Source organism: Mesoplodon bidens (assembly GCF_964165515.1).
Source record: "Mesoplodon bidens genome assembly, chromosome: 3".
Taxonomy (NCBI): domain Eukaryota; kingdom Metazoa; phylum Chordata; class Mammalia; order Artiodactyla; family Ziphiidae; genus Mesoplodon; species Mesoplodon bidens.
The window spans coordinates 102266150-102285287 of NC_138178.1; the positions used below are offsets into that span (position 1 = coordinate 102266150).

The 19138-nt window shown below is 35.2% G+C and overlaps 1 protein-coding gene across 1 annotated transcript; it reads right to left on the reverse strand.

Moving 5' to 3' along the window:
• Nucleotides 1–14079: 14079 nt before the first annotated feature.
• Nucleotides 14080–15024, reverse strand: LOC308614400 (olfactory receptor 4K15-like; the record flags this gene model as incomplete). The annotated part of the gene is given in 2 exon segments (XM_081228815.1): nucleotides 14080–14547; nucleotides 14551–15024. Coding segments are annotated over 2 exon segments (942 nt in total).
• Between the last annotated feature and the right edge of the window lie 4114 nt (nucleotides 15025–19138).

The following is a 19138-nucleotide window of genomic DNA, read 5'->3' on the forward strand; positions in this document are numbered from 1 at the left end:
CGATCACCATCCTACCATCTCACTGCTTAATCTTTCTTCATTCATTTCCTCTTCTTGTTTTTTTAAAAATAATTTCCCATTCTCTTCCTTCTAATTCTACCTTAATACACTCATTTTCTCAATTATTCTTTTTATATTTTCTTTAGCTTCTTTTATTTTTTATTTAAAATTTTATTCTTTTGTTTTTTTCTTGCAGTTTCTCTTCCTTATTATATCCCTTGCTTTTCCTTCCTCATTGCTTCCTTCCTTATCATTCTCTTTCTTCTCCCTCTCATTTTCCCACATCCTTTCAGTCTTAAATCTTTTTCACTCTGTTCTCTACATGTATCCTACTTCATTATATTCCATGCCTGTCTTTCCATTAATTCTGAGATAATATATTATTTTCTCATTCCATGGTAGAGTGAGCACAGTAGGTGCTTCCTAAGTGGTCCCTTAGAATGGATTTTCTGCAGATTGAAAATGCTTAACTTGGTCTTCAGTGCTTCAGTGCCTTTTCTCCTGAATATTATCCTCTGAAATTTACTCAGTCTCAATCACCCATTAGTTACTTCACATTCTGTCACATATTTTGCCTGCTATTAACTAATTCTGATAGAAATGAAATGACTTGTCTTTATGCTCTAAAATAAATCTCCTTAACACCATCCTTGCCAACATGAATACATTTAATGAAAGTTCAAAAATGACTATGTGGTTTCTGATACTGTATTGATTCTATATTTCAAGTTATTATAATATACTGTTACCTATTTCTACAAGTTTTGAAAAATGTGGATCAAGCTGAAGAATCAAGATATTTAATTGATACTAGAGTCAAGGATTATATAAAACTTTATTCAATTGCACAAATATTCACCCAGAAAATAACTTATAAATTAAATGGAATAGTTAAATTAGATAATGGAAATTGCTATTGTCCTTTAATACTCTAAGATTTTAGATAGTATCATGAATGGTATAAGAAAAGTCCTGGTTTGGGAATTATTCTATCTAATTTAAGTTACTATTTCTGCAGTTTGGTAATTGTGTAACCTTGGGCAAGTCATTTAGTCTTTTAAAATCTTTTTTTAATCTATAAAGGAGAAATAATATATCCCACCTTTCTGTTACACAGGGTTGATATGAAGATCAAATGAGATGATTAGTAGCCAATTCACATCTACTTAAACTGAACTAAAACATTCAGTGACTGGACAAATTCCAGTAAAAATTGAAGAAGTGGACACTATGTCAGTAGATCTTTCATCAGTACCCTGGAATTAATTCCACCAGAGGTGGTGACTGCTTAAATGTGAATCATTTCAGGATAGGAAATTGTGGAGATTCAAAGGAAGTGTCCATGTAAAGTTTTCTTATCTAATTCAGCTAGGGTTTGTGAATCAAGCCTTTCTTCTTTTAAGATCCCTGACTCTGAGCCTTATGTTCATGTATGTTAGGACCAGCTGCAAGAGAAAACTCTCATGCCTGCTGAGTGTGGGAACCAAGAAGTTTGCAACCTTATGAAGTCAGTGAAGTTTGTCTCTGGGATTCAGCCTACCTCTTCTGGCTTAGGACTCTGATTTCCTCCTCCCTTTTATCTCTAATTTAGCATGGGGAAAAATAAGTCATTTCTATGATACACCAGTTTAAATCCAGATGATGAATCTCTGAAAGCTATTGGCATTTTCACTTTTTTATAATAGTGGAATTAAAGATTTTAGCCCCTTTAAAATAATACTAAGCATCAGAAGGACATGGCAGGAGGTGTATTTGAGGGACAGTGTAGAAGGAGCTATATGTCTGAATTTAGATCTCACCTTTTCTCTGTTCCTGCAGCATCATTCTATTCTCATGCATTTTAAGGCAGCAAATGTCCCAGACAAATACAATGTGATTTTTTTTTCTATTTCTTCGTCTTCTTCTCAATTTCTTTCAAATATGAAGAGCAAAAAATTTCACCTCACCAGGGCTCCAGTGCTACTTTCAAACAAAGGACTATTATCTTCCTTCTAATGAAAAGGAGATTAACTGATCATTCAAGAATTTTCCCTTAAATATATGTTCTCATGGTGAAACATGATAAATTCTAAATCTGCTCTACAATTTGTGATGCAATAGGGGATATGCTTTGGGGTTTTATAGCTACCTTAAGCCTGCAGAGTACTTCCGATGGGAATTATTAGAATGTCAACTAGAATTAGAGAAAGGAAAAGACAAGAATATTTTAAGGATTAAATGTTCAAATTATGTGCCAGCTAAGGCCACACGGGTCTTGTTAGGATTTAGAAGTTGACATTTTATCAGTGACAGTGATAATGGAATGGCGCATATGTTTATTAAGCAGAATGAAAGTAGAAAGCCTGGGGAAGTTATTTTAGATCTTATTATACAGTTCACATAAGTGATGAGAAGACATTGATGTTTAATAAGAAGTTAGGTAGTGAGACTAAGTTAATAGTAAATATGTTACTATCTTCATTTCTTTGTGCAGAAGAGTTAGAGAGAGAAGATATTATACTCAAAATATTTTTCAGGGATAATTCTCCTTAAATAAGAGAACTTCATGATGTCTTGGAGAATAGTTCTTCTAAGGATATGCCCTCTCAAATAAAAGAGGAATTACGCTACTGTGATCTTGGTATTGATAGTTATTCATTTTTTTGAATGTGGGTTCTGCCTTAGCAAAATGAAGAACTTCTGGTTTTTCAATTAATGTTACATGGAAGAAAAAATATTTAATTGTACAAAAATCAATTTAATTTATTTTTTTGTTATACATTAAAAGGAGAAGTGAAATAAATCTGAGTCACATTAAAATTAAAATAACAAACAACTTTTACAAAGAAATACTATATATGATCAAGTATACTTTCATTCAAATTTATGTCCAGTTCAGCCAGAGATACAGTAGGAGATATAGAAAAGTGGAAGAAAGAGGTAAAGAGATGAAAATAGTGTTGTTTACAGTTTTTTCCTATTATAATCTGTGCTGCAAATAAATAACATTGAACATACGTCATTTTACTTGCATGAAAGTTTATCTGTAGTATAAATTCCCAGAAAGACAGATAGCTAGAAACATAAAATAATTGGAAAAGAAAAGAGAAGAGGGGGGAAAAATGGAAAGACGTAAAGGAAAAAATAGGAGAAAAAATGTAGAGACAGAGAACCATGCCAGCAGTGAAGCATGTACCACAAAGGCATATATGCAGATATAGAAAAAGGAGGAGAGGGGAAGGGAAAGAGAGAGGGGACAGGGTAGAGGATAGATGAGATATTTTTGGAAGTGCAGTCTCTTGTGTTTTTGGTTTTTATTGTTTTTTATATAATTACAGATTTCCCAGGGATCTCACTTTTCAGAAGTGACTGGTGAGATAGATTCTAGTTCTTTGGGAGGCCTCAGAGAAGTAGAGGTGCTAGATGCATGGATCAACTCTCTCCCTCCCCAGGGAGAAACTGAAAGCTGGGATTTTTAATTGCCAGGTAATGTTCTGTTGTATGGATACAGCACATTTTGTTTTAACCATTCACCAGTTGATTAACATTTGGGGATGTTTTAACTTTTTTATTATTATGATTAAAGCTGCTGTAATCATTCATGTACAATTTGTTGGGTGGATATGTGTTTTCATTTATTTTGCATAGATTTGTGTGTGTGTGTGTGTGTGTGTGTGTGTGTGTTACGTGGGCCTCTCACTGTTGTGGCCTCTCCCGTTGCGGAGCACAGGCTCCGGACACATAGGCTCAGCAGCCATGGCTCACGGGCCCAGCCACTCCGCGGCATATGGGATCTTCCCAGACCGGGGCACGAACCTGTGTCCCCTGCACCGGCAGGCGGACTCTCAACCACTGCGCCACCAGGGAAGCCCTGCATAGATATTTGAAGTGAAACTGCTAGATCATATATTAACTCTATGTTTAACATTTTGAGAAACTGCCAAAATTTTCTTCAAAATTGTTGCACCATTTTACATTTTACTAGCAATGTATTAGGATTCCAATTGCTCTACATCCTTGTTGACCCTTGTTATTCTCTGTCTTTTGGATTATAGCCATCTTAGTGGGTGTGACATAGTTTCTTATTGTGAATTTGATTTATGCTTCCTCTTGACTAATAATGTTCAACATATTTTCACGTACTTATTGGCCCTTTATATATCTTTTATGGAGACATTTATTTAGATGAGTTGACCATTTTTAATTGAGTTGTTTTTTTATTCTAGAATTTTCAATATTCTTATATTCTGGATACAAGTCCCTAGTCAAATATATGATTTATAATCAATTTCTACCATTCTGTGCATTGTCTTTTCCCTTTCTCCTGACTCTTATTTATACTGGGTTTTTGTTTGTTTATTTCTTTGTATTGTGTTTTTTGATTGTGAGTTGTCGCTTTTAAAACCTTTCTGTGAGAGTAAGTGTAGCCTGTCTGAAAATTAATAAAAGGAAATATCAACTAAAATTGGAGTTGGGAAGGCCTGTAAAGGGAGCTCTCATGCCCTACCACCCATCCTCAATTACCCCAAATAGGAAGTCATCAAGTACTAGCCCCAGTGGGAAGAGATGTATGTAGTTCTCCCAAACAGGAAGGACAATCACTTTACTATCTCAGCAGGAGGAAGGAACACTTTCTTCTTGTCCAGCAAGAAGTTCAGCCAATGGAAAATGCCTAAGCTCAGACTTCACCTGAACTTTTACTTTCCTCCAATGAACTTTCATTTTTTACTTGCATATAGCTTTTTTTTCTTGTCCCACTCTCCTTACTATAAAAGCTTCCATGCTGTGTAACCCCTTATAGTATCTTTCCACCAGATGAGATTCTGCCTGACATGAATTGTTTAATAAAGCCAATTAGATCATCAAATTTACTCAGTTGAATTTTGTTTTTTAACATCTATTTTCAAGCTACATCTTTTTTTTTCAGTGAATACTTGTATTTACTTCTGCCAAATACCTAAGCCTACCACTTTGAAATTGAAAGTTAGAAGAAAATTCTCACCTTGATGTATCGGGACATACAAAGAATTTGATGACAAGTCAAACCCTTATTAGGGAAGCATTTATTTTCATCTCCACTAAAAAATCAAGTTTGAGAGACGTTTTTTTCTTGCTGTCTGCTTCTTCTGGGCAGGCTTTCTTCCAAAATTTTCTTTCTTTTCAGAATCTGAGCTCTCAGCATGGCTGCCAATCCATCCCTGTTCAGGCACAAAGCCTAGTCCACAGTGCTCTCCCAAATTCAAAGTTCTATTAGCAGGCTCTCTAGGCAGTGGTATTCTGTAGATGTTCTCAAAGTAGGCAATGGTTCAATACTGGTGTATTTTCCTGGAATGGAGTTCCAGAACTCCAAGAACATGGTATATCTCTCCATCTATTTGTATCATCTTTAATTTCTTTCATCAGTGTCTTATAATTTTCTACATACAGGTCTTTTGTCTCCTTAGGTAGGTTTATTCCTAGATATTTTATTCTTTTTGTTGCAATGGTAAATGGGAGTGTTTTCTTAATTTCACTTTCAGATTTTTCATCATTAGTGTATAGGAATGCCAGAGATTTCTGTGCATTAATTTTGTATCCTGCTACTTTACCAAATTCATTGATTAGCTCTAGTAGTTTTCTGACAGCATCTTGAGGATTCTCTATGTAGAGTATCATGTCATCTGCAAACAGTGACAGCTGTACTTCTTCTTTTCCAATCTGGATTCCTTTTATTTATTTTTCTTCTCTGATTGCTGTGGCTAAAACTTCCAAAACTATGTTGAATAAGAGTGGTGAGAGTGGGCAACCTTGTCTTGTTCCTGATCTTAGTGGAAATGGTTTCAGTTTTTCACCATTGAGGATGACGAACAACTGGTCATCTTTAAAGAATTGAAGGTGGAATTCTGTGCCACTCAGCAAACTCAGTTTTCTGAATACTCTAGTAAAAGTTTTACATGCACAAGGACACATGCACAATGGTGTTTGTTAAAATATTTTTTTTTTTTTTTTTTTTTTTTTTTTTTGTGGTACGCGGGCCTCTCACTGCTGTGGCCTCCCCCGTCGCGGAGCACAGGCTCCGGACGCGCAGGCTCAGCGGCCATGGCCCACGGGCCCAGCCGTCCCGCGGCACGTGGGATCCTCCCAGACCGGGGCATGAACCCGTGTCCCCTGCATCAGCAGGCGGACTCTCAACAACTGCGCCACCAGGGAAGCCCTAAAATATTTTTAAATAAGAGAAATAATCTGTTTATAAATTGGGAAATGAAGAAATAAATTTTAATATTTTAATGCAATGGCATACAATCAACAATTAAAATTGAATTTTATGTATGAACATTTAGAAGTTTAAAAAATGTAGTATTGAGGGGAAAAGTATATTGAAGAATGACACAATTAATGTGATCACATTTTCATAGATTGAAATAATTATGGATACTTGTTTATTAGATAAAAGTTCCAAAACATTCAGGGCAGTAATAAACACCAAATTCTAAGTAGTATTTGGATGGAAGATAAGAGAAAGAATCAAGAAATAAGATGAAGGTTATTTCAACTGGATCAGTGATATTACATATATTTTTAAAGGTCTGAAGCAGCTATGGTACAATACCAATGTTTGGTATCTATGGGTGGAAATGTAAATGTAATCAAAATTTTTCCCCATTATTTTCTTTATGTCTTGAATGTTTCACATTAAAAGTGGCCCTCATACTGTTCTGTATGGTACAAGACTGGTGGATAAATGACTTTATGTATTTTTCAAAACCATTGACATATAAATCATAAATATTTAATTTAGTGGCAAACATAAACAAATAAGCAGACAAGCAAAACATCAATCATGTAGTAAGGGCATCCCTCTTGGAATGCAGAATCTGACAAACCCAAACAAACCTAACTCTATTAGAAATGTATGACATAACTGTGATGAAAGAGGAGGGAAAAGGAGCTACCTTATATAACTGAAGCATTCCAATTTTAACCTGAAAGTTTAAGGTTAAAGACAAAAATAATTGTACATTAACACTGTACAATAGTTGGTAAATTTGTTTCTCAGGTGGTATACATTAGTAATTCTAAAACTAATTTTCATGTATGCTGAAGTTGAACAAATAAATATGGAATGTAGTGACATCAGCAAAATGTTCAGATAGAACGTCCTCAGCTTGTGTTCTTTCACAAAAACACATAGTTGGTAGCCATCCATAGACAAAAGTGCCTTTGTGGGAGATTTGGGATTCAAGTAGGAGGTTGTAAAACTCCAGTGGAGCCCAAGACTAAGGAGGGCTGATTGAGAAGGCAAGCCTACACACCAGTGGCAGTTTCACTGACTGTGGCCCTGAGTGTGGACTGAAAGGAGCCCCATTTCCATATGGATTCAGCTCCAGCACCATTTGTCCATAGTCTTGTCATCATCCCCTTTCTCTAAGGGACTGAGAAGAGGCACACATGTTCATGTCCCTAGTAATGGGTATGCTGACCTCAGACCCAAATGAGGTTCCTGAGGAGTCTGGGAAACAGTGTAAGCCCTGGCCTACTCTGGGTTAAGGAAATCCTGCCCACCTAGGTAGCCACCCGAGACCCAGTTGGAGCCATGCCTGTAGGTGTCCCTAGAAACAGGCCCACTGACCTCGGACCCACTTCAGGCCTTGAAGCAGTCTTATGATGCAGCTCCAGTCTTGTTCTATCACATACCAGAGGCACATGCCCAGGGACCACCCCAGCAACCCCATGAGAGCAGGCTGAGGGGCCCAGTGGAAGCCACACTTGACTGCAGCCCTGATAACACACGTGCCAATTCCAGACTCAACTGTGGACCCAGTAACAGCCATAATACTCAGCTCCAGCCCTGCTTGACTGCAATCATGGAGGAGTTCCATCAGTCTAGAAGCCGAGAAGGAGAATGTCTTTTTCTGCCAAAACCAGTCTGTAAAAACTGGAAGAGGGGTCTGCTACTTCAAGTGCCCATACACCAACACAAGGCTACACAGATCATGAAAAATCAGGCAAACATGACACCACCAAAGGTATCTAATAACACTCTAGTAATCTATCTTAAAGAAAGAGAAGTCATGACTACTTGACAAAGAATTCAAAATAGTCACCTTAAAGAACTTTATTGAGTTAGAAGAAACAGAGATAGACAAGTAAGTGAAATCAAGAAAGCAATAAATGAACAAAATAAAAGGTTTAACACCAAGATATAGAAACCATAAAAAAGGAACCAAAAGAAATCCTGGAGCTGAAAAATACAATGAGTGAACTAAAACTTTTAATAAAGAACATAAACAGCAGGATTGATTGCACAGAAGAATCACCAAGTTCAACGACAAATTATTTGATATTATCCAGGTAGATTAACAAGATAAAAAAGAATGAAAAAGGGTGAAGACAGCCTACATGACTTATAGGTCATCAATAAGCCAGCCAATATATGCATTACAGGTGTCCCAGAAGGAGCAGAATATAAGAAAGGGGATGAAAATTTATTTAAAGAAATAATGACAAAAAATGTCCCAAATATGGGGAGGAAAAGGAACATCCATATCCATGATGCCCAAAGAACTCAAATAGGCTGAACATCAAAAGGTCTTCACTAACATACATTATAACCAAATTGTCAAAAGTCAAAGACAAAGAATTTTGAGAATGCAAGGGAAAAGATACTCATGACATATAAGGGAACCCTCATAAGTCTATCAGCAGATTTCTCTGCAGAAACTTTGCAGACCTGGAAATAATGAGATGATATATTCAATATACTGAGAGAGAAAAGCTTCCAATCAAGAATATTATACCCAGCAAAACTCTCTTTCAGAAATGAAGGAGAGATAAAGACTTTCCCAGCAAACAAAAGCTGAGGGAGTTTGTCAACACTAGACCTATCTTACAAAAAATGCCAAAGGGAGTTCTTCAATTTGAAAAAAAAAGACACTAATTAGCAACACGAAAACATAAGAGAGTTAAAAACTCACTGGTAATGATAAATGTATAGTCAAATTCAGAATATTCTAAATCAGTTATGGTGGTACAGAATCAGTTTTAACTCTAGTAGAAAAGTTAAGAGACAAGACTATTAAAAATAACTATAGGTACAATGAATTATTAATGGAAACACATAGCAAAAAGAGGTAAACTGAAATCAGTAACAAAAAATGGGGGAGGAAGAAGTAAAAATGTAGAGTTTTTGCATGTGATCAAAGTTAAGTTGTTACCAGCTTAGAATAGATTGTTATAACTATATGATTTTTTATGTAACCCTTATTGTAACCATTGGGAAAAAAATCCTATAGCAGACACACAAAAGATAAAGAGAAAGAAATCAAAGTATTTCACTATCAGAAAAAAGTCAGCAAATCAAAAAAGAAAGAATAAGAGAGGAAGAAAGGAAAAAAATAACTACCAGTCAGAAAAATTAACAAAATGTCAAGAAATTCCTTATCTATAAATAATTATTTTTATGTAAATAGATTAAATTCCTCAATCAAAAGATATAGAGTAGCTGAATAGATAAAATAAAACAAGATCCACTGAAACATTCACTTTAGATTTAAGGACACACATAGGCTAAATGTCAAGGAATGGAAAAAGATATTCCATGCAAATGGTAAACATAAGAGAACAAGGGTAGCTATACTTATATCAGAAAAAAATAGACTTTAAGCCAAAAACTGTCACAACATACAAAGAAGGTCATTGTATAATGATAAAGGGTCAATTCATCAAGAGGGTATAACAATTGAAAATATACATGCACACAATGTTGAAGCACCTAAATATATTAATAGATTATTAATAGATATTAATAGATCTGAATGTGGTAACAGACAACAATGCAATAATAGGGGACTCAATACTCTACTTTCAACAATGGATAGATCATCCAAAGATAAAATCAATAATGAAATAATGGACTTGAACTACACTTTAGACTAAGTGGACGTAACAGACACATACTCACATTTCACTCAATAGCAGCAGAATACACATTCTTCTCAAGTACACAGAGAACTTTTTCCAGGATAAAGTATATCCTGGTAAAAAAACAAATCAACAAGTGTAAGAAGATTGAAATTATATCAAGTATCTTTTCTTTTTACAATAGTATGAAACTAGATATGAATAATAAGAAAAAGCTGGAAAATTCACAAATATGTGGAAAGTAACTAATATACTCCTGAGCAACCATAGGGTCAAAGAAGAAATCAAAAGGAAAATAAAAATATATCTTGAGAGATAGTAACATGGAAACAGAACATCCCCAAACTTATGGGATGCTGCAAAATTTCTAGAGGGAAGTTTATAGTGATAAATTTCTACATTAAGGAAAAAGAAACATCTCAAGTAAATAAAACCCCTCAAAACTAGAAAACAAAAAGAACAAAATAAGCCCAGTTATCAGAAAGAAGGAAATAATAAAGATCAAAGCAGAAATAAATGAAATAAAGACAAGAAAAACATTACAAAAGATCAACAAAACTAAGGACTGGTTTTTCTGAAAAGATAAAATTGACAAACATTTAGCTAGACTAAGAAAAAAGGAGAAAACTCAAATAAACAAAATAAGAAATGAAAGAAGAGACATTACAATGGATACCACAGAAATACGAAGGCTCATAAGAGACTATTATGAACAAGTCTATGCCAACAAAATGAATAACCTAGAAGTAATGAATAAGTTCCTAGAAACATATAACCTACCATGACTGAATCTTGAAGAAATAGAAAATCTGAATAGACCTATAAAAAGTAAAAATTGAATCATTAATCATTAATCAAATAACTCCAGAGGAAAAAAACCCCAGCACCAGATGGCTTCACTGGTTAATTCTACCTAACTTTAAAGAAAGAATTAACATCAATACTTCTCAAACTCTTCTAAAAAACTGAAGAGGAAGTAACACTTCAAAATTCATTTGATGAGGCCAGCATCACCCTGACACCAAAATTCAACAAGGACACCATAAGAAAATAAAATTATAGACCAAACTCTTAGATAAACATAGATGCACATATCTTCAACAAAATACTAGTAAACAAATTTCATAGCACATTACAAGTTCATATACCACAATCAAGTAGAACTTTATATACCACAATCAAGTAGAACTTTATCCTGGATACAAGATGGTTCAACATACACAAATCAATAAATATGATATACTACAACATCAAAAATTATATACTCATCTCAATAGATGCAGAAAAAGCATTTGACAAAATTCAACGTGCTTTGTGATAAAACTTTCAAAAATTAGGTATAGAAGGAATATTCCCAAACATAATAAAGGCTATATATGACAAGCCCACAGCTAACATCATATTCAGAGGTAAAAACCTAAAAGCTTTTCCCCTAAGTTCAGGAACAAGGCAAGGATTTCCACTTTTACCACTTCTTCAACACTTCCACCACTTCTTTGGAATACCTCATAGTCCTGGAAGTCCTAGTCAGAGTAATTAGAAAAAAGAAAGAAAGAAATAAAAGCCATCCAAATTGGAAAGGAAGAAGTAAAATTTTCTGTTTGGAAATGACATGTTATTATATGTAGAAAACCCTAAAGACTCCACCAAAATACTGTTAGAACTAATAAACAAATTCAGTAAAATGTCAGAATACAAAATCAACATATGAAAATCAGTTGTGTTTCTATAAGCTAACAACAAATTATCTGAAAGAGAAATAAGAAAGCAATCACATTTATGGTAGCATCAAAACAATAAAATAATTAGGAACAAATTTAGCCCAGGAGATGAAAGACCTGTGTACTGAACACCATAAGACATTGATTAAAAAAAAAACTGTAAGAGACAAAATAAATCAATAAATGGGAAGATATCTCATATTCATGGATTAGAAGAATTACATTTTTTAAATGTCCTTAATACCCAAAGTGATCCATGGATTCAATGCAGTTCCTATCAAAACTCCAATAGCATTTTTCACAGAAACAAACAAAAAAATTCTAAAATTCATATGGAACCACAAACAACCTCAAATAGCCAAAGCAATCTTGAGCAATAAGAACAAAACTGAAAGCATCACACTTCCTGATTGCAAACTGTATTACAAAGCTATAGTAATCAAAACAGCATGGTACTGGCATATATGGTTCATCAGAGGCTTCTAGGGACATCAAGTCTCTGTTCCTATAGTGGTAACCTGCTCATTAATTAACTCCTCATAGGTTTTCTTCTTCCATGTTTTACTTTTATATGTTTTTACAGTCTGCATTATTAGCATTACTTTAGCTCCTCATGTTAACTATGTCATCTGTCTAGTCAATGTAGTGACTCCCTTGTTTTTGGCTCCTTGTCTATCAACATGAAAATTCCAATGTGGTCAGGTGGTTGGAAAAGATTTGGCTCAGTGGAAATCACAGTATATTCCCTAATGAAAGCATTTTCCTTCTGGCAATCAAAATCTTCAACCCAGCAAAGCCTGGAATTACAGTGACAAGAAGCAAAAAATTCACAAGTAGATCACTAAGAATCATGGAAAGAGGAACAATCTCAATTTTACTCCATACTTTTCAGAACTGTATATTAACAGTTGATAACACAGCATCACAATTAACTGTTAGTTCTGTACATAGATCATGTTTTGGAGTTCATTGTTTCCAACTAGGTATAATCATAATGCTAGCCTCTTTTCTGAGCCTTTACCTGGGTGTTCAATTGTTCTTTGAGGGTGGAATTATTCAGGAAAGTTGATCTTATGGTGCTGTGTCTATTGCCACAATATTTTCATAGTAAAGTGTATTCCACACCACAGGTAATCTTTGTGGAACCCTAAATCCATAAATCAGACACTTTCTGAATCCTAGGATAGTGATCTTGGAAGAAGAACTGCAAGCAGAGAGAGAAAACTCATATCTAGAGTAAAATTCCATTTCTGTAAAGACAAATCACTACCACCTGTGGAGGAAGTGATCTGATGTGATTGACTTGCCACTCAGTGGCAAGTTCTCAATATCAATCTCTTCTGCTTACAAGTAAAGTTTTAAGATTAGTTGTGGTAGTAGTCAGAAAAACTTTAATGAAAGGGAATCCAATGCTTTGGGGCACAACCGTAGCCTAAATTCCAGCTTCCATAGCTATTTTATTCATGTGTCCATTACGTAAGCACTGAGGTGATACAGAACAAAAGTTGGCTGATGGATTATCCTTTCCCCAGACCTTGATTGCCTTCTCTGTGGAGAATGTTCTGATAAGAACTGTGAATAATAGAAATTGTGATTTGTTAAATGGTGGGAAATCCTAGTCACATAGTCACTTGTTAACTCATGGTCAGGAACTCAGTTCTGAATATGGCCCAGTAGGGTCCTAGGATCTGCTTTTCAAACAGTGGGTGGTGCTTTGCTGCAGAGTACAGAACTTTTCTCCAGAACCCTAAGAGTTAGCATTGCTACTTATCTATTTGGTCTTGCTAGTGAATGCCCATAATGAACTTATTTCTTGTGAATACTTCCATTTAAGGATTTCATTGTTCATATGACCCAAGTGACAGGGAAGCTTTCAGGGAAGAATGGATTTGGTGGAGGAACTCCGTGAAAACTAACGATCCAATGACAAGTCACCAAACAAGTGAGTCAGAATATTATTCACAATATTCTCCTGTGATAGCAGAAGAGTGAGCATAAAACTGGGCAAAACAGCAAGCACACATCACTATTCTTCCAATTAAAAAAATTGTTTTAAAACAATGCATTGCCTTATTTATACCCAGTAAAAATCATTCTATTGGTTGTGGTATGAACAATACATTTTCCACCCATAGAAAGCCCAATGTATTTACACTTTATAGAGTAAAAGACATTGTGCCATTGACTTCAGAGCCAATAACTCTTTATCTTAAACAAGTTTAAATTTTAAAAATTTAGGAGGAAAGGAAGTCAAAAGGACAAGCAAACATAATAGAAGGAAGAAAAGATTAAAATTGCTAAAAATTCATTGTACTTTTCATTATCACCATTACCCTTTAATTCAAGTTAATCAACACTTCCCATTGGTTAAAATGATTGACTTTAACATCACAGTGATTCCATTTGTAATTGTCTAGAGGCACAACTACAGTGGTAACAGTCCTGTAAATTTACTTTGTTTCCAGAAAAATAACATTTCTTATGACTGAAGAACCTGGCCAGACTTCAGATACCAACTCTTCAGTTTTGACATAGCTGCCTTCATTTCTTTGTTCCTTAGAGTGTAGATAACAGGGTTTAAAATGGGAGTAAAGATGGTGTAGAACACAGCAAGTACTTTGTCAATTGAATAACTGCTGAAGGGCCACACATAGATGAAGATGCATGGTCCAAAGAAGAGTGTGACCACAGTGATATGAGCAGTTAGTGTGGAGTGGGCCTTTGCCATGCTAGCAAAGGAGTGACTCCTAACTGTGACGAGTATCACAGTGTAGGAGAGAACCAACAGGAGGAAGGAACTCAAAGAAAGAAAGCCACTGTCTGCAACTATTAGTAGGCTGATAACATAAGTGTCTGTGCAGGCCAGCTTAGTCACTAGAGGGAGGTCACAGAAAAAACTATCCACTTGATTAGGGCCACAAAAAGGCGAGTTAACAGTAAATGCCACCTAGCTAGTAGTATGGATGAAGCCCACACACCAGGATGTGACTACAAGAATAATACATACACGGTGGCTCATGATTGTCATGTAGTGGAGAGGTTTACATATAGCAACATAACGATCATAAGCCATGGATACAAGGATCACCATCTCACTGCCAGTGAAAAGGTGAACAAAGAAAATCTGGGCTAGGCAGGCATCAAAAGAAATAGTCTTGCGCTTAACCAGAAAGTCTGCAATCATTTTAGGGGTAGCAAAGGAGGCAACACATATATCTATAAAAGAGAGGTTTGTAAACAGAAAGTACCTAGGGGTATGAAGGCAGGAATCTGAGGTCACAGCGAGGATGATGAGAAAGTTGACCAGTAGTATTGCTAGGTAGAGTAGTGAAAATATGAGAAAGAAGAAAGGTTGGAGCTCCTGGGAATTAGAGAGTCCCAGCAACACAAATTCGGTCACCCGAGAATGATTTGTCTCATTCATTGACTTTGGAAATAACTTCTCTTCAGTTACCTGAATGTGAGAGAAACAGAAATCAGTCAATGAACTGAGCATGGGTTTCATTTCCCGATTCCACTTCATAACTTAGGGATTCTAGTTTCTATTTATATTTGTGTCAGAGCTTTCACACATCATCAAAAACTATATAGACAGCATAACAACACTATTTAAGAAGGATGGGGGGACTTCCCTGGCAGTCCAGCGGTTAAGACTTCACCTTCCAATGCTGGGGGTTCAACCCCCGGTCAAGGAGCTAAGATCCCACATGCCTTGTGGCCAAAAAACCAAAACAGAAAACAAAAACAATATTGAAACAAATTCAATAAAGACTTTAAAAAATGGTTCACATCAAAAAAAAAAAACCCTTTAAAAAAAAAAGGACAGAAGGGAGAGTTGTCAAGGAGATGTTCAACCAACTGGCATATCCAATTACATGAATTTAAGGAATGTAATCAACTAATTTAAAAATGAAATTGAAAATCTGAAAAAATTTTGACATTATAGAAATCCAGTCTAAGAATCTACAGAGACAAAATCTAAATCATTTTTCTTCAGTAAATGACAAAAATACTTTTTGAACTGCTAACACAAAGGAAGATAATTTAACAAACTTAATGTTGACCAAGATAGACACAAAGAGGTGTATACTGTGCAAACCTATTTAAATAAAGTTCAAAAATAGGTAAAACTAATCTATAGGGTTGAAAAAGCCTCAATAGTGATTATCCTTGAAGGGAAATTGGGGACAGGAAGAGGAGAAGGAGGAGCTTCTGAAGTGCTGGTGATATTCTGTTCTTGATGTGGTTGATAGTTACATAGGAGTGTTCACTTTGTGAAAACTTATCAAGATGTGTACTTCTACTCTGTGTACTTCTGTGTGTATGTGATATATTTTAAAATTTTAAACAGGGGAGAAAGAGACAGCATTACATTGTGTGAGAGAGTTCATAGGAGGAATCATTTCCTTGAATGATTAAACCGTATTCCATTCTCTATTGAGTTACAAATCTTCTTGACTAAAATACAAAACCATAGCAAAACTTAAATATCCAGAGTTTATTGGAAGTCTTCCTAGAGCTGTGATTCATCTCTTCATGGAGTTCTATTATATGAAAGAATCTAGTGCATTAGTTCCTCTCATTTATTCCCTGAAGATATTAAGCTTCTTTAAACTCAGCCATTGGTGCTAATAATGTAGACATATTATTGAATTATGATTGATATTTGATTTAGTAGGGCTTAAAGATTATATTTATATTGCATAAGCATATTCATAGTCAGAAATTTGTACCACGGCAAAAAAATTTTTTTTCTTTTCTACTCAGTTATTTTACATTCTATTTTATCGGAATTTTCTCCCTTTTATGCTGTTTTTACTTTTATAAGCTATCTGGGACTTAGAAAAGTTGTGTGATTAAATGTAATGAAGGATCTCATTTTGAAGAATCTTTCTCTGCATCTAAATTAGTTCTTGGGAAACAGTATCTTTTACTGATTTCTATTCACCTGCAATTTTTGATTTTAATGTCTTCTTGGATTATAATTAAAAATTGCCTAGCATCCTTTGAGTTTCACTGGAAGGTTTACACAAAAAGACAGAGTATATGATGCATAATTTTAACTCCCAGGAACCAAGTTCAGGGACTCACCCCTATACTTCAAATCTCTAATTCTCTAGAAAACCTACCAAATAATTAATTCACCTTTTATCACAGATTATATCAAAATATATGACTCCAGGATGTTTGAAGAGCTAATAAGTAGAGGTTGAAGTCAGAGCAGGCTGCAGGTAAAATTATACATGGAAACAACTTTATATTTGAGGAGTCACCACATCCTCATCATTTCTCAGGAGCCTCTTGTTAGCAGGCTAACTCCAGGAGACCACCTTGACCTGCCCTCCCTGGGAAACACCCTGACTCTTTGACCCCTTGACATAAATACTGCATTGAATCCCTGACACAGGGAAGGAATTAATATCTAACAAAACCAGCCAATAGGGAGCCATAAGTGCCATATCAGAAAAAGCAAAGCCTTAAGCACAGGGAGTTGTCCAAGGAGACCTTTTGGTGCTAAAACAGAAAGGGGCAGCAGGAGGCATTTGTGAGTAGAGGAGACTTTCTGATATTTTTAGAATAAAACATATTATGTGAGACAATCGTCATAAGAATCATCCTCCCAATGAGTCTTTTGCACACTTGTATTCTTCCATTGTCATTGGCTTCTTGGGGTGCCCAGAAAAAGAAAGGATACTTCTTCCCACAGAGAATACTGATCAAACTGATTCAATCAAGATCTGAGCTTTTTAGTATAGAGGATCAAAGTGGTGAGCAACAGAAACAGAAATTAATTACTCTAAGTATAAATCCTTTACTTCTAATACAAATGCGTGTTTTTTTAGTTCATTTATTCTGTAAGTATGTAACAGCCTGTTTTTCCCAGGGCACTGTGCTATGAACTGGTGATAGAGCACTTAGTAACTTGCCTCCCTGAAGATCATTTATTAATATTCATAGTCTCTTGTTCATTTAGAGAAGTTGATGAATCCTCATTTCTCTTCACTCCCTAGCATATTTCTTTTTAGATGAAATGGGCTGCCTTTTTACATCAAATAGCTAGTGGGAAGCAGCCGCATAGCACAGGGAGATCAGCTCGGTGTTTTGTGACCGCCTGGAGGGGTGGGATGAGGAGGGTGGGAGGGAGGGAGACGCAGGAGGGAAGGGATATGGGAACAGATGTATATGTATAAATGATTCACTTTGTTATAAAGTAGAAACTAATAAAAAAATAAAATAAAATATTTCACTCAAAAAAAACTACTGCACTAGAGTGAAAACATAGAGCTTTAGAATAAAAAAAAAATTGATGCTAAAATCACAAGTGTCATTGGGCAGCTACATGGCACTGAGCAGTTCATTTAGTCTTTAAGTGTTCATTGTCCTCAAATATCAAATATTGAGGATGATATTGCTCTCAAAGAGACACTGAAAATATTTCTTAAACAGTTACTCAGTGGCACATCTTTAATCAATTGTAATGACTAAATATATGTAAATGTTCTCAATAATGTATTGCTTCAGATCAGAATAAGTAATTATTTTCAGATTATTTTACTGGTCAAAGATGGTGTTATCTGGTTCATGTAAGTAAGAATGAGTTTCCAATTAGTAGATGTGTTCATGTAAAGACCAAATTTTCATTTCTTATAATATTTAAAGATAAACTAATGCATGCATATAGGATTGTACTAGGTGACACTCAGTTCCCTCCTATTTGAAATTCTATCAAATAATTATTTCCCCAATACTTCTATCTTGGAACTTATGACTGGTAGATGAAGTGAAATAATTGACTGTAGTTTACAGAGGCCACCAAACTCTACCAGTTCAAAGATATATCTTTCACAAGCTTTCCAACATTTCCACTGCCTTTACCTTCTCCCTCTAAATACAGATCAGAGGTATAACAGTCTCCATGGAGACAAAACTTGTGTGTCATCTTCAAAAAGATATTGACAAAATGCTTTCATTTACCTAAGATGAAGTGAAAAGTGTGGAGAAAGCTTATAATCTATAGTTGTTAATGCTTGGATAGAATTTAGTTGTTATTTCTACATCTCCTAAGAAAACAGACCCAGCTCTGAAGAGATGAATTTTAAAGAAGTTTACTTTTAAATAAGAAGGAAATAGTCTCAGGGTGTCTGTAGCCAGGATAGGCTGTCTTCAAAGAAGTGAGATAGAGCTGGATGCTGTGTCCTAACGTAGACCTTAGGTAGCTGGGGTAGTACTTGAAGCAGTCAGGAATCTAAAAGAGGCAAAGGAGTAGATAAAAAGGAAGAAATGCTAAAACAAAATCTGCTGTTTCACAATTTTGTAAAGAATTTAGCATAACTGTAGCTATCTTGCTTCTGTTTTCAATAGCAGTAAACTAGATGATCACAAATGATTTTCAAAGACCTTTAGTAATTAAAACCAATTAAACGTCACTAAGCATAACATGAAGGGAATTACTTCCTAATCTTCACTGAAGTCTTAAGTATAGAATATTTACCCACATATTCTAGGAGAATGTTTTCTTTCAACTTAACCTCATCTGA